The sequence below is a fragment of the Taurulus bubalis genome, assembly GCF_910589615.1.
Source record: "Taurulus bubalis genome assembly, chromosome: 19".
Classification (NCBI taxonomy): Eukaryota; Metazoa; Chordata; class Actinopteri; order Perciformes; family Cottidae; genus Taurulus; species Taurulus bubalis.
In genome coordinates this window covers 10,192,014-10,208,749 of record NC_136607.1, presented here as the reverse complement: position 1 = coordinate 10,208,749, position 16,736 = coordinate 10,192,014, and the positions used below count along the sequence as shown (strand labels likewise).

Genomic DNA, 16,736 nt, shown 5'->3' with positions numbered 1-16,736 from the left:
CTCGGGATCTGAAATCCACGGGGTGCCCCGGGGCCAGGTCGTACAATGGCACCCCCTCTCCCTTCCCGCAGTGTGTCTTCCTGCCGCAATCTGCAGCCAACGACTCGCACTGGGGGAGCGCATCTGTACCAGTGCTCCGGCCATCCAGGCTTTTGAACGACCATCGATCAAGGGTGAATGGGAGACGTTCACCTGAATGCTGTTGGGTGGTTTTATGATTTAGTTCTCAGTTTTTTTTTCCATTCATAGTTTGGCAAGAACTGCGGAATCAGAAGTAGCCCCGATTTCTCAGTGTTTTCCAGCTTTGGCTGGCAACCTCAAATATATAGCTGTATAAAAAGTATTCATCTTGACAAAGCATGTATTGAGACATAAGTCTTTAACTTCTGTTAAAAAGTGCACCAAGGCTTAGTGTGGCTTATCATGCAATTCTGCTTATCTCATGCTTTCCAAACAATACTTTGAGGTGATTTCCAGTATACATTTCTACTTCCTTATATGTTCCCCAAATATTCTCAAAACATTAGTCAGTTAGTCTCATATCTGATTGTTTCAAAGTAAATGCGACTCGATTCATTAAGTTAATTTGCCTTTATTACAGATGCCAATCTATTTCAGTTGAAATGTTAGTGATTACATTAACTCAGGTCTAAATGCCAGGGATTTTAATATCAAAGCCATGTCCTTAAAGAGGAATAACTTAAACAAACCGAGCATTATAATTAATGTATGAGGTGAGCACGTTATAGTGTTACAATATGTATTTACAGGAGCAGTGACTCGTGCCTATTTAGCAATGTAAATATGCTTCTTTTTTAAGTTGACTTAAAACGGTTGATTATTGATATGTTTCTGTATAATGGTTACGATAAATTTCCAAAATCACTTGAGAAAAGCTAAACACATAGTTGGTCTACAGCAGAATGGCTTAAAGTGTGTGTGAAAACACGCCCACTACTTTGGGGAGAATCAAGGTCATCAGCAAATTCACCATCAGCTGTGCGCAATTGTCTTCGTCAGCCAATGGGTGAAGAGTTACGGCGATCGCCAATACCCGCAGCTGTGATTAGCAAAACTTGTGGGAGCTGAGGCCGGAGAGGAGCATTTGAGCTTGAAGGTGAGGTGATTAGAGTTAAAGTAAGAACTTCATGGACTAGGCCGTAGGCGTATTGGTGGTTATTCACCATAACGACAACTTCTCAGGTCTACATTTTTGCATAATATCCCCCATCCTCAAAAAAAGTGACTTTTTGTGGTGAGGTGCTGGGTTCTTTTTGGAGAGCTTCTGCTCCTATCATCCCTTCAACTTTTAATTTCGGACTTGTTGACTAGTTCTCACGCAGTTTGGAAGATGTCTGAAAGATCGCAGAGTCCGGAGTGCCAAATCCGGCCGTATGACTTCAGTCGGAGCAACCCTTGCACCCATGTTTTGGGTCATGAGGGTTCGGGCAGTTCTGCGTCATTCCAGCTTCCCCACGGCGTCCTGCCAGACCCGGGCCTCTTCTACAACAAGGCCGCTTATGGTGGCATCACACCAGCATCCGCGCAGACCTTCTTCCCTTTCCCACACGTCACCAGTGACTACAGGGGATCCGATCTTCAGGCTGGGGAGTTTGGGCAACCCAAGCACTGGTATCCATTCGCTGCGCACGAGTACACCGGCCAGGTACCCGGCGTAACGGCAGCTACCCAGCCTCTAAACCTGAGTCCCCCCATAGCCGAGACCCGGGAGCAAATCAAACTGACCGAAATAAAGACTGAGAAGGACACCAGCAATGACTACTCCACGGAGATTAAGGTTCAGCAGTACCCAACGGCGCCAGCCCCCGCCACCATGTCCCATGGCGTCTTCTACTCTCCGGCCTGGAACCCGTCCTTCTGGCCCGGGATCAGCCACATTACACCACCCGGTAGCAGTAACCAAAACCCCTCAACATCATCTGCATCTTCACCGTCTATGTCCCCCTCTCCCCCAAGCAACGGGCTTCCAGGGAACGCGTTTTTTAGCGTGAACACTACCCAGACTGCCGCCGGGCCCCAGACCCAGAACCCGGCCTCCTCCACGCGGAGCAGCGGGTCCTCCAGCGGCGGGTGCAGCGACTCGGAGGAGGTAAGACCAGCCATGGAATCAGTGCTCCAATTGTCTTATTGTGATTACAATGTACCTTAATCTCACAAATGTGCCCTCGTTTTCCATCTTGATGTTTATTTTGTATTTGTTCCTGTTCAGGAGAATCTTTCCACAGAAGAATTGGAGCTGTTCGCTAAGGAGCTGAAGCACAAGCGCATTACCTTGGGTTTCACTCAAGCTGATGTTGGCCTTGCCCTGGGTAACCTTTATGGTGAGTTTGGTTACTTGATGGAGATACTGATGTGTTTATGTTTGTTTTACTTTATTTTTTTAAATGAAAGAGTAGGAGTGATTTTAAATAACAAAGGGTCAGCGTCAGATGATGCCAAGCTGATACATTGTCATATCATAACTGAGTCCCCAGTCTTCATGGTCCATCTGGGAGCTGCTCTGTAAACACTGTATGGAAGTCCAGACAGACACCTTCTGGATTTCTAGTTTGGGAGTTAGATCAGTTAATTGGAACTAACGCCCTGATAAAAGGAGCAACTGATCTGGCATAAGAAAACAAAATTCTGTAAACTGATTCAGAGTGAGGTGTAAAATAATCTTCCATCGTTGTCTGGGCTATAAAGTCAATAACCCTTAGTTTATTGTGATTTGATGTGTGTATGTGCTCGTAGGTAAAATGTTCAGCCAGACGACCATTTGCCGCTTTGAGGCTCTGCAGCTAAGCTTTAAGAACATGTGCAAGCTGAAGCCCCTTCTCCAGAGATGGCTGAATGAGGCAGAGACCTCGGACAATCCCCAGGATGTAAGTCTGCTTCTCCGGCATCTGCCGACTAGTTTACAAGACAACAGATGATCCCCAAGCTTCATGGGTCTTTTCAGGCCTGGCTAACTTTCAAGCAAGCCTGGATCAGGACTCTTGTGAAGTGTAATATGCCACCTAGTGGCCACAAGAAACATGATTTGACCTATGACTTCAATTTGTGGCACGCACCAATGTATACAATACACATCTTTCATAAGTAAGCCTCTACTCGACACTGCATGACTAAAATGTTTCTTATTTGTCAGATGTACAAGATTGAGAGAGTATTTGTTGACACCAGAAAGAGGAAGAGAAGGACCAGTCTGGAGGGAGCTGTGCGCTCTGCTCTGGAGTCTTACTTTATCAAGTGCCCCAAGCCCAACACTCAAGAAATCACACACATCTCTGATGACCTGGGTCTGGAGAGAGATGTAAGTACAAAGTCTAAAAGGATCCCCCTTTTGCTTTTTTAAAAATTATTATTATAAAGAAGCATCTGTCTAATTGGTCACATTTTAAAAGGTGAATGTCGTTCCTGGCAGGTTGTTCGTGTATGGTTCTGCAACCGAAGACAGAAAGGAAAGCGCCTGGCCTTGCCTCTAGACGAGGAGTGCGACGGCCAATACTACGAGCAGAGTTCTTCCCCACTGAACATGGTCACCTCCTCCATTCCCAGCCAGGGCTACCCTGCTTCCAGCTACCACGGTGCCCCTCCTCCTACACTCTACATGCCCCCGCTTCATCGGCCTGACATCCTGAAACAAGCCCTGCACCCTGGACTAGTTAGTCACCTGACTGGATAAACTCAGGTCCTCAGGTAGGCCAGACCCACAGATTGCCTTCCCACGCCTCTCTGTCTCCATCTCAACTAAAGCTGGAGCCGAGCCTCTAAGATTTATCACGTCAGATTGTGGGATAGAAACATTCCAAGTGGGGAGGCTCTTCTACTGACTACAGCAGGGAGATTGATGAAAGTGGTTACTTGTTCCTGTTTTGCTGGTGAAATTCATCAAACTGCCATGGGCAACATCCTCTTACCATTGTAAGAGGATGTTGCCTGCAACTCAAACATTACTTGCAACTCCAACAACTGCTTCAATTTCAAAATAAGAGATTTAAACTGAATATGCCTTTTTTTCTTTTTTTCTTGGGGAATGCATAGTAAGTTATTCAACAGGCTTTATTTATCATTGCAGGTTTAGAACAATGTCAAAGTGAGATTTGGTAAGAATGTTAACTTGCTACAATACATGGTCCAGTTGTTGGGTGAGAATGTGGTTGTATATGTGAACCGGGGAATTCCTTCCACTTTTGTCAAATCCTGGGAAGGTTTTCTGTGGTGCAGGTGAGGAAAGATCTTGGTTGTCAATGGGATCACAATGTCAGGGGATTTAAACAGAAACCGCCATCGACAGTTCGTCAATGTTTGTGCAATACTTTCTTTGTTTCATCTGACTAGAGCAGCTGCTGTATTTGTCTGCCTGAATGAAATGAAATTCTCCCCTTTTCCCCACGTTTTTGCACAAAGTTGCTTTTGTATTGTTGAATATTATATCTTTTTTTTCTTAATCTGTAAAAGAAAATGCCCCGCTTGCATACTGAACACATTTTGGCCTAATGGTTGTTTATCAGTCTTTAGCCAATATCTTTAGCATCATTTTAGGGGATGAGGGGGTTGTGAGATTCTAAGTAATTAACTTGTTACTCTTGTGTTTTAGCTGCTAATCTGCCATTTGCACACAATCAATATTTTTCTCTCAGGTGAATTATGAAATTAGGTCGACTCTGACCTGGATCAAGTATGCTGTCGAACTGTTTTTCAATACTACTTTTGTTTTTATTGTAAAAGATTTTTATGTTGATGAAATGTTGAATGACACCAATACTTGAGACAAGTTTGTGTGCTTAGTGGAGTATTTCTCTCGTCTGGTCTTGTATTAAGATATTTTTTACTTGGATGACTGTCATGTTTAGACATTAAATGTCATTTATTCACTCTTTGCCTATACCTCAACTGACTTAAGATGCCTCTGCATGTATTAACAAGAACAAACTAAGTTATCAAAACATTCAACAACCCTTTAATATATAATTTTAGACTTGTGCAATCATAACTATTTGACTCAACAGATTGTAAATGGATTACATTTTAAGATGGCTAAACTGAGACGTTTTCAATCAAATATAACCTTAAATGCATATCTGCATCTAGTAAAACTGACTAACTGTCCATGTCTTGAGACGTATGTCTAAAAGTATTGCTTTTTTACTCCAGTAAAGTTTATGCTCATGGCTTGCAGTATATTAACGGGCCTAACGCTTAGAGACCAACATCATAACTTGCGATCATCTAAGGCACTGAATAGTGAGTCTTTGGTCTCAACGAAACATCTAAAAAAACACGAACTGAAAACCTACGTTTTTAGGAAGTTTTTTGAGACAAAGAGCTTTGAGACAAAGTGGTGTTTCCTGCAATGAAACGGACACATTTATGTAAACCATTGTTTTTACTTGCAAGGGAAGATGGACATGAAATAAACATAATCAAATCATACATGTATTACCTGCAGTGCAAATATAAAATTCTTCAACATGGTGACTGCCTTTTTGAATGGTCCAGTATTATCAAACAAAATGCTGACATAAGGATATACTGACAATGCAAAGACACAGTAATGTGCCTGTGTTTATATCAGTGGGCTGTGTTGAGGTAAATTTAAAGGAATAGCCTTTCTCACATAAGATTGTTAGACTATTCGTTTAACCCTAGTGAGGTCAGCAGTTAAAGCATGTTAGCTGTCTGCATATAAATATACATGTTTGCAGAGTGTCCTTGGCTAAGGTTTCCTAAATCTCAAGGCTGCTATTGGTCTATGTGGTAAGTGAGCTCAAGCGTTATTAGCATTGACCCAGGCCTCTAGGTTGGAGTAAACTTTCTCCTGAGGTAAATTGTTGTACTGTGAGCAGATCTTACAAAGTCTCTCCCTCCAGTCTGTGTACAACTTCACTTTCCACTGATGTGTCCAGGTAAAGTATTCATTGTAGCGTTTATTGTCCCCTGCAAGCTTTTGTAGATACTTCCCTAAGTCTTTAACTGATGCAAACTCATCAACATGGATGAAAGAATTAGGTGGAGCCACAGCTTTGTAGTCAGCTAATGGCGGTCCCAGGACGACAGGTACCGCCCCACCTTGGAAAGCATTCCTCCACAGCTTCTCTGTGATATAATCTTTGGTGACTGAGTTCTCAAGAGCCAAATAAAAGTAGCAGCGAGATATTGTAGGTAAGAGGGCTTTAGAGGAGAGGGGACTCTTTGTCCAGCGACCGTAAACCTTTACAGGAACTGTGGCATTGAGCTCTTTGTACACTTTACTTCTCCTGTGATGGCTTCTGTAGTTGCTGACCACCCAACAGACCAGGAAGCTCTTATTCAGAGGAACTTCTTCAACCAGATGTCCTTCGGCCTCCTCTGGTAGCAGCTCACCATAGGGTATTGTGATATCAGCATCTCTCCTGTAGGTAATGGTCATGTTGAAGATATTAGCATACTTCCACAAGTTTCCGTCGTAAAAGGGGGCTTCCAGGGACATCCAGGCCCACATCTGTCCCTGTGGCCGTGAGAGGTTAAGGGGCAGCGGCTGGTGTCCCATGACCAGCTCTTTGTTGTGGAACACGACCACATCAGCCGAGGGGAACAAGGACCGCTGGTCCACCAGTCTACAGCGAGGGATGCGATAGAGGTCCCAGCACACGTCACCGCTCAGGCTGAGTGGCCTTCCGAAGGGCCAGTACCACAGCAGGATGGTGACGTTTCTACTGCTGCTCCCATTACGGAAGGTGGAGGGCTTTATGGCTTTCAGTCGCCAGAATCCTCTCAGCCATCCATTGAAAAGACACAGTTGTAAAACACAGAGAAAGGAGAGGAGGAGGCGCTTCTTCCTTGAGCCGAGCAAGGTCCTCTTAATGTTAACACACCCCTGTCGCAAAAAGAATTAAGAAATGGGATCATAAAGGAGCGATGAGATTTTGTGGCTTTACCTTTTGTTTAAGCAGATGTAAAATCCCCATATTAGGGATTTTAAATGAGTGACATCAGTGATCCAATTTAAAGCCTACTTATTACAAATCACTTAACATCACATTCAATGATTTTGCTTTAGAAATGTGGATGTACTTTTCTTACTGTTTCCTGCATTCATCAGTTTCCATTCATTTCCATATGATAAAAAATAATAATTGCAGTGCGTTTTTGCAGGCAGACTTTTTAAATCAATGTTTGGATGCCCTGGTGGTGTTTGGGGTATAAAGCAATGATGATGAACCACAAAGTCCCCAAGTTGAGGCCAGCTGGGGATGTCATGTCATTCCCCAGCTCTATCCTCAATTCCTGTCATCTCTATACTGTCAACCAGAAACATAAATTGCCCCCTAAATTATATATGGAAACCATGACCAATTCCGAATTTAGCACATCTTTTATAGTATTGTAGTATTTTGCAACGAGTTAAAATACATTCAAACACATTCCTTAATCTATCTGAATCCTGAGAATGACCCAATTAGGCTCTCCTGGGCTTCCTTGGTAAATATGATGTTGTGCACATGGTACCAGAGCTCTTTAAGATCTTTAAAATGATAATTTGATCTACTGTAATAAACATCTTTCACTATTCCTCTAACCTCTAACAGTTGAGAATTAGAGTCGCCCTTGGATGGAGGAATCGGCTTGATGAATACATGACAAGTAACCACAGCATCAGGAACACATTGTATTAAGTACTACATCAGGTTTTCATTCAAAATCTACTAAAGGTTACTAATGGAGGTCCACAGACAGTCACACAACACTTGCATGACATGGCACTGAAAATTAGGCTACTATCTCAAACGGAGATTATCAGGGTGTGGCATGACTGAAGCAAATACAGTGCACCAAATTATGTTCCTTAGGGTTACTGTAAGGTAAAAATACCTTTTTGTACAAGTCATGCAGGTTTTGTCCCAATCTGTGCCAATATCAGATCTGTCTCTAATTGAGCAACATAAATGATGATCGTAAAGATAACTCACCATCCTATACTTCAACTCGGCAGTCTGACTCCCAGAATGAAGAAGACTCACCACCACCCACTGAAATCAGAGACCTTGACGGGTTCCTGTTCAACCATGACTCAGGAGAAACATGAGCTTCCTTTTTTCTATATGGACAGATCAGCATTAGGAGAAAAGTTATAAGTGCTGTAGCCGAAACCGAAACACAAACATTTAATGCGTTACCATGAAATATATAGATATAGATATTTTCTGTAATGTCTAAGGAAAGATTGCAATTAAAGACTTTGTTTGGCAATAATGATGAAATAGTTCAGTCAACTGAAAACGTCTCTCTTTTTCTAGTTGTTAGCTTTACTGCTGTACAGAAAGTTTCCTATTTGAAATCTTAAGAAATAAGGGTTGTGCAAAAGATCACAGAATTTTAAAAAATAGTCTCACATTGGGTAAAACAAGAAAAATCACATCTAAGGAAAACTAAAAGGCAATAAACACCAAAAAAATCTAAAAACAACAACACTAAAACACTAAAACACAAATACTGTTCATAATGATATACAAATGTATTTTCCAACCTGTGGAAACTACCACCAAAAAAATCCTCTGTGTTTTTAGTCCCACAACGTTGGTGTTTATTAAAATGGGATTTATCAAGCATTTGATTTGAATATGTAAAGGTTGATGCTTGCATCTGGTACCATAAAACATCCTGCTCAGTTAAAGCTTGGTTTATTCCCTTACTTTGAAGACTTCAAATTAAGCTTACAAGAACAAGAGAGTGGCAATTTGTCATATAATAAGAATATGATGGGTTATTCTTACAATCATTATTTTTTAAGTGAGCCTCTATAGTTGAGACTTCAGGACAATCTGTGAACAGGATGTGGTGCAAGATAAATGATGGCAGTGGCACTCTTCGACTCACTGGCAGTTGCTCAGTGCGAGAAGCTGCAACGGGCACACCAATTTACTTTCAACCCAGAATGTATATATTCACCTAGTGGACTAGTATACTGCCAGCTTTGACATTGTACTTCATGCAATAGACAACATGCAAGAATCAGACCATGCATGGACCATGTGATTCATGTCCAAGAGAACCCCAAACTTCCTCCACTAACCTGATCACCAGATGAGCAGCCAGTCCTCAGTCACCACTGATACTATTTTTGGTCGCTGCTGGTAGAAACATGATTGTGCTTTTAAAGCGCTTAGAAACCAAAAACGCAGCCCCTTTCAAGGAAGCAGAGGTGTGGCTCCCTGAAAGATGGTTGAATATGATTTGAGCTCAGCATCCTGCTTCAAGCCAGCCAGTCAATATAATGCTGTTCTGCCCCTTGTCTCTTTGGCAACTCTCTAAAAGAGCAGAACGTTTCTGACACTTGCACTGGCAGGGAAAGAGGAAGCATGACCAGAATTAAGATGGGGGTTGCCCGAGAGTGAGCACACGCCAGTGAGTCATTATGTAACTATATGTTGTGGAGAATACAATGTAATATATAGTAGGTGGTAGTTATTGGCCACACAAATATGTTTTTTAAGTTAGAAATATGTACATTCACGTGCAGTGCAAAAATGTCATCGTTGCAAAGGCACTGAAAGGGATAATGCTCTATGCTTCTTGTTGTGTTGACTGTGCACATGTTTGCTTCATGTTTTATACTACTTTGATTATTTTCTGTTGTTGATTTTTTAAGATTTGGTGCAAAAGGTGGACCCGGGAGCAGAACACAACTAGGAGACAGATGCAGTTAAACAAATGTATTTAAAAGCACTGCAGTTGTGGCAAAGATGAGGGCATTGGGGCAAAGAGGAAAGGCAGCCTGGCTGAGCAAGATGGGCAGGGCTGAGGTTGCACAGTGCATCAGGCAGCGAGAAGTAGGCTGGCAGGAAGGAAGGCGAATGATACTGAGGCATGAGGAAAATAAGGTGAAGTAAGAAATCTAAGACTACCGCTGTAGCTGAGGGAACAATTTAACAAGGACTTGGAGGAAAGCCAGGGTTGATGTACTGCAGGGCTGATGCGCTTCAGAGCAGGTGAAACAACTTGGCAGAAATCAGGCAGCCGGTAGAGTGAGTTGTAGAAGCCACACCCACAGACACACACAAAAAGAGGAAGACAGACAGGGGAGAACTGTCTGTCAGGCCGTGTCTGGGCGGCGTAAGGAGTTGAAACATCAGCCACTGTCATCATGGGCTCAAAAAAAAGTCTCAAAAGTCAACTTGAAGAACGAGCAAGTGGTGAGCTGTTGCAAGTTGTTGGACTGCATTTGTGCATGCAAAGCAGAAGTCTCCCTGCTTTTTTGCTGGTGCATACTGTTGTGAACGAGCTCTGTGTATGTTCCTGGGTTTTGAGACTTCAGGTACATCCCAAGTGTCTTTATTTCCTCGCTTGAACCGGACGTTATTCTGCGGCGCCATATTGACGGCCGTCCCAAAGCTCTTATTTCTGTTCTGAGGAGCGAGGATCGAGGATCGAGGAGGGATCTCTGAGAGTGAAGACAGATCACAGATTAAACTCAAGTTATAATATCGTATTTGTTAAATCATTTATAAATAATATAAACACATTCTGCCAGTATAACTTGGTCACATGCTTATAAGCAGGACACAAAACCCTTTATAAATACTGAATGCAGTGTGTTAAACAGGTAACAGACTACAGAGAGAAAACAACTCTGGCAGTGGTTATAACAGTCTCTTTATTAGTATAAGTACAGTGCATGTGTGCAGACACAAACTCCTTCAAAAGTCTCTCCAGCTGTTAAATCAGAATGACAGCTGATCCAGTTGTGATCAATTGATCCAATTAAGCTATTTGGGATGTACTCTGTGACTTTCTCTCTATTGTAGGAGACTGGTCATCTTTAATTGCTAAGATAGGCCAAGTCAATTCCAGTCTTGGTTTTGTCAGCTGTTTCCACCACATTTTCAGCATTGCACGGTTACAACATAACCTTTTACTCTTGCATCACACAACTTGTGATGTTCCTTTCTCGTGTTAACAGGACAATTGAGGTCAAAGGAGAAAACCTTTCAATGAAATCTCTAACATGGAGCAAATTACTTTAATTGACCTTGTACAATACGAATCCGATTTATGGATTCCACTGCACAGAGTCATAGTGACTGCCATCACGCCCTCATGCTTTCCTCCGTGCATCCACGTTAATGTAATGACATGCATGACATGACATAGCGCCACCAATCTGTGTTATTCTGTTATGGGAGCTTTATCCCACTCCTCCCAGCTTGCTACATTGTTGCTTCCCTTTATGTCAACTTGCTTGAGGGGTGTATCTGCTTCCTCTCTCCAATCACTGAAACCTTGTGAATACCTGCTTGACATGAGAGCATTTTCTGTCAGTCATGAATGCAGATCAACGACTGAAAGTAGGCTGAGGGTTGAAGGCAAAACAAACACATCAAACGAAGAGGAAGACAGAGAACAAGCAAGAGACGCCAAACTACAAAAACACAACTGATAAATCTGAGAGAGAGAGAGACATATAAAGGGAGGTATTTTATTTCATGAAAGTGCATCTTTTCTTGTGAAACTGTAGACTTCAAAACACATTTTCTCAATTCTCCATATCTTTCTGACACAATAGGAAAATGCACTATATGGCCCAAAGTCTTAATATTTGATATGCTATATATTTTAGCTATAAAAGGATTTGTGCAAGGTGTATTCCTGCTTCAACATGACAATTCATGCTCTGAGCCAGGTCCATTAAGAAAACTTTTTTTTCAGAGTTTGGTGTGGAAGGAACTGACTGGCTTGCAGAGCTCAGACCTTAACCCCATCCAACACCTCTGGAGATGAATTAGAGTGCCACCTGCGAGACAGGCTTCATTGCCCAACTTCAGTGCCTGACCTTAATGATGCCATGAGGTTGAATGTAAGCAAATCCCTGAAATCAGGTTCCAAAAATCTTGTGGACAGCCTGAAATCCCAAGGGCGGAGGCTTTTATTGCAGCATTTTAATGCTTTTAGAATGTCCAGTCACATATATTTGTAATGTTCACACATATGCCATATACGGTACACAGGGATTTAATGAAGCACTTAAAGTAAATACAATTAGTTGTGTTATACAATCATTGTAAATCAACATTTTAACTATACATTATTCTAGCAACACAAAGCCTTACATCAATCATTCTATGGCTTTACTCTCATTTGTCTTTAAAAAACAAAAAAGAAGCCTCAATGATGAGCTAATAATTCACTGACTTATTACAGTAAAAGAGAGAAATGAAAGAAGGTAAATGGTGAAAACAGAGATAGATAAAAAACAATGTAGACTGACTGAGACAGTCACAGATTGAGTGGAAGATTTCTTTCAGAGAACATGCTGGAAGGCTGACAGGAGAGATCCAGATCTACTGGTCTGACTGGAAAGGCCAGAGGGGGTGTGGCCTGCCTCCCATAGCATGGCAGGTGTGGTGACAGACAAACATAAAACAGAAACAGGCGCAGAGAAGAGAGAGAAGAGAGGAAGAGGTGAAATACTGGAATAAAAACGGTAAAGATGTTCTTGGTTCAGTGTGGACTGTGAGTATAGGCTTCAGTATCTTTCTACCAGTTTCATCAAAACTGGGAAAGAGTGAAATAAGGAGATTGCTAAATAATCATAATTACAAAGGAATGTAAAATTTACAGTCAGATTTCTTGTTGTCTTGTTTTCACATTGACAGGGACTGAAGCTACAAGATACAAGACGAAATAGAAAAAAATAAAGATGTCAGAGCCCCCCAAGATTGAACTCTTTGTTAAGGTAAGACTTACTTAAAAAAAATCCTGTTTAAACTCTACAGATGTGAATAAAACAATACAAATGCATTTGTTATTTGTATATATTTTGAACAGCAAACATCCAGCAAGCTTGCAGTTATTTAAACTAATATATAACTCGAGTAAACATATGTACATCTCAAAAAAGCGGACAAAAACAGATGAAAAAAAGAGATCGAAGTGTCTGCTTTAATATTGTTTTTCATTCATTGCGTTCATGCTTAATGTCACTATATCCAGCTCTTGTTATTCCTGGAAAGTGTCAAAGTGGATACTTATGGCAAACAGTAGAAACTAAAAAGAGGCCGGTCCAGTTTGTAAACCTGTATCCTGCCCTTTCAAAAAATATGTGCCTACACGAATGCCTGTGACTCAACAACAATATCAGGCTGTAGTAGAACATGTATGAATAATGAATACTGGGTTGTTTAATCTGGGTGTAAAGCGTCCTTAACTCATTAGTTGAAATTCCTCAGTGGTTGGTTTAAACTGTCGGAGCGGAGCAGGCTCGACAAGAATACCTGTGCAGGTATTCATGATGTGGTCAGGTAGATTACAACCCTGATGCTGGAACGAACGTATTGGTGTCCTATTTCAAAAACAAGATCACTTGCAAGCAATGGGAAGTGCATGTGTTCATAATGTCATGTGTGTTTGTCTGTCAGGCCAGTGTTGATGGTGAGAGTGTGGGGAACTGCCCTTTCTCTCAGAGACTCTTCATGATTCTTTGGTTGAAAGGGGTCAACTTCACCCTCACCACTGTGGACATGAAGAGGTGAGAACATGTCTTTTTTTCTTTTTCTCAAAGTGAAATGTATTGGTCTTGTTTTTGAGACAAGTATTTACAACTCACAATAAAATGTGATGAAATACAACAAGAAACAGCAACCCCCCTTTGTAATATAGTCTGAACAAAAATTAATATTGGGATATATTTACTAGTTTGAATTGACTGAAGTTTATCTTATTGTACGCAACCACTATATTTCAAGGTAATTGCACATAAACAGTTGATGTGGGGCATACAACTCACAAGACAAAGACAAAAATGATGTTTGAGTATTAAGCATTTTACTGCACTTCAATATTTCATTCATCCATTCAGCGTGCATGGTTTGCATAGGGACTGCATCCTGTGTCACGCATGGTTAAAAAGGGTACACTATTTACAATAGGGGTACAAAGATAACACGACATATAAACAATATTGATATTGAGTTTCTTTTGAGAAATGAACATACCTTGAGAACACACACTCACATGAGGGAACATAAAAACCACAGACAAAAATGCCCCAACCGGCCAAAGGGATCAAACCCGGGACCTAGCGACTGTCCATCATCAATTCACTTTAAAGCTGGGGTTGGTAATCTTAATCGAAAACATTATTTCATGTTTGTTGATATTATCTGAACATCCCAACACCAATCAACAAATGAAATGCTCTCACAAAAAAAAGAGCGAAAGAAATCCGGTATCTGAGGCTGTGGCAGATTCATAATAAACCTGTTGAACGGCTGACTTGCATGTCTACCTACCTGCCAATTGGCGAGCACTTTGTGCATGCACTCATTGCGTGTCAATCTTCTCAAATGTATAATTATGAACGTAAACATATGCCTACTTAGTACTCACAGCTTGCAGCTTGACATTTAGAGCTAGTGCTGCTAGCTACTTTAACTGGACAGAGTTGGCAACACTTTTAGTTGTGTGTGTATATATATGTTTTAATCTAGAATACTCTTGCTAGTTTCTTCCAACCGTGCGAGACCAACAATATTGAAAAAGACTACTACTACTACTACTACTACTACTACTACTAATAATAATAATCAATAGGAATTAAATATATAATAGTACAATTAGTATCGAGAGAGTAAGAATGAAACAATAAGATACAGTGTGGAAATGTATCTTGAGGAAACTGTAAAGGAAATTAACCTGTAAAAGTGAGCTCATTATTCCTTTATACTCCTTTGTCAGTTTTATCATTTGACCATCTTCGGTGAGCTTAACTTTTTTCTGGTTTGCTGTTTTGTTGCAGGGCTCCTGATGTACTGAAGGCTCTGGCTCCAGGCTCTCAGCCTCCGTTCCTTCTCTACAACGATGATGTCAAAACCGACATTAACAAAATTGAGGAGTTCCTGGAGGAAAAATTAGCCCCACCACAGTGAGTAGATTATAAAATGTTTTCTGTCAAATATTTGTCTTGAAACACATAAATTATTGCACTGACACACCTTCATTCAACCAATGGCAGGTATAGAAAGTTGTGCTGTCGATACAAAGAGGCCAACTGTGTTGGAGAAGACATCTTCCGAAGTTTCTCAGGATATATAAAAAATCCTATTCCTGGATTGAATGACCGTAAGGGCATTAGATGGATGACTCAAACATAAATGTACAATCATTTCACATGCTAGAGACCTGAAGGATAAGAAAAGCCTTTTACACTTTTTCAGGGCTAGAGAAAAAATTTCTGTCAAAATTGGTGAAGCTGAACATGTACCTAGAGACTCCTCTTCCTCATGAGCTGGACCAGAAGCCGAATGCCACTGAGTATTTGCGCCCCTACCTGGATGGTGACACCCTCACCTTGGCAGACTGCAACTTGCTTCCCAAACTTCATATTATCAAGGTAGGCAGATTTTAGCAGTATTAAAAACTACCTTTCAATTATTTGGACAGAGACAGATTAGTTATAAGTCATAAGGAGCTGTTCCAGGACTTTACATTCTGCTGATGTTTTTTGGAGAATAATACAATCCTAACCCACAGGTGGTGTGCAAGAAGTACCGCAACTTTGACATCCCTAGAGAGCTGAAAGGTCTGACAAATTACCTGGACAATTCCTACAAACAAGATGAGTTTAGTTACACATGCCCAAAAGACTCAGAGATCCTCTTTGCCTACCAGTCTGTGGCAAAGTACCTGAACAAATAACAAAGCAAGAGGGAGAGATGAAGCTGCGTAAGTGAGAACAAAGAAGAATGGAGGGAGAGTAATGTGGAGAACAACAGAAAAAAATGTCAAATGTCTGAAAACTTAACATGTATGTTTTGTTTGTGTTAAACTTAGAGTTTGGATAATGAAAATGGTTTGTTATGGCATGTACAACAATTGGCTTTTTAAAAAAAGTATTATTGTTTTCATCAATTGGGTATTCATTTGCCAACTATTAATTTAATTTGCTTACATTTTGGAGTTGTATATATGTACTGATGTATATTTCTTATTCAACCCCAGTAAGTGCGTACATAAGCGCTGTAAATCCCAGAAAATATTGATGTTGTGTCTTGTTTTGCATGCATATATTGTGTCTAAGCTAGTACATTATGTTGATTGCAATTTATTAATGACATGTTGACATTAAATCAGATGCAACTTTAGATTAAATATCATGTTTAAAAAATTACTAGCGTAAAAAAAGAAAACAGCCTTGGCTGTAGACAAGGCAGATTCCAAAAATATTCTTTGCTATCAAAGTGTCTTTTAATGGTAGGGTTTTAAGCTAACAAGGAACACTGTTTCTCTTGATAGAAATTAGTTAACAATCCTTAATGTTAATAATTCATACTCCGTCCCGTTTATTTGTTTTGTGCGTGTAAATGACTTAATGTATCTCAGTAGGAACTCAGTGATGTTTTTAACTTTGACATAAATGTAATCTAACTGAATGAGGACAGGGAGAAGAAATGGATATTTTGACATAGTATATATTAAAGACTTGAAACTTAAAGTTATGTGTTGGTTGTATGAATATGTAGTGGGTTTGCAATGTGAAAACAACGTACATGTAAATGTGAGGAAATATATATGTAAGACAGTATATTGCCTGGAAGCTAATAATTATATATATAATAGTAATACAATAAAAGCTTTTAATCTTAAATTTAGCCTATATTATTTATACCTTCAATAATTATCACTGACGAATCAATCAAGATAGAGCAGCATTTAAATGTTGTAACTGTTCATGGTGGTGTTAATTTGAACTACTT

The 16,736-nt window shown here is 40.6% G+C and overlaps 3 protein-coding genes across 4 annotated transcripts; 2 read left to right on the top strand and 1 right to left on the bottom strand.

Moving 5' to 3' along the window:
* Positions 1–1,351: 1,351 nt before the first annotated feature.
* Positions 1,352–3,688, top strand: pou5f3 (POU domain, class 5, transcription factor 3; the record flags this gene model as incomplete). Its single annotated transcript, XM_079235306.1, has 5 exons — positions 1,352–2,110; positions 2,231–2,342; positions 2,755–2,885; positions 3,152–3,316; positions 3,428–3,688. The coding sequence occupies 5 exons, from the start codon at positions 1,352–1,354 to the stop codon at positions 3,686–3,688; spliced, it is 1,428 nt and encodes a 475-aa protein (XP_079091432.1).
* A 2,085-nt stretch (positions 3,689–5,773) lies between these two features.
* On the bottom strand, positions 5,774–10,358 carry fut7 (fucosyltransferase 7 (alpha (1,3) fucosyltransferase); the record flags this gene model as incomplete). Its single annotated transcript, XM_079234935.1, has 2 exons — positions 5,774–6,862; positions 10,305–10,358. 2 exons carry the CDS (start codon positions 10,356–10,358, stop codon positions 5,774–5,776), a joined length of 1,143 nt encoding a protein of 380 aa, XP_079091061.1.
* Positions 10,359–12,411: 2,053 nt separating this feature from the next.
* On the top strand, positions 12,412–16,568 carry clic3 (chloride intracellular channel 3). 2 transcript variants are annotated; one of them, XM_079235692.1, is made up of 7 exons: positions 12,412–12,466; positions 12,639–12,718; positions 13,401–13,510; positions 14,780–14,905; positions 14,996–15,102; positions 15,198–15,373; positions 15,514–16,568. In XM_079235692.1, the coding sequence occupies exons 2-7, from the start codon at positions 12,683–12,685 to the stop codon at positions 15,676–15,678; spliced, it is 720 nt and encodes a 239-aa protein (XP_079091818.1). In that variant the 5' UTR covers positions 12,412–12,466; positions 12,639–12,682; the 3' UTR covers positions 15,679–16,568. The 2 variants fall into 2 exon arrangements, with proteins under 2 accessions (XP_079091818.1, XP_079091819.1); XM_079235693.1 differs by having other exon boundaries at positions 12,416–12,495.
* Positions 16,569–16,736: the final 168 nt, after the last annotated feature.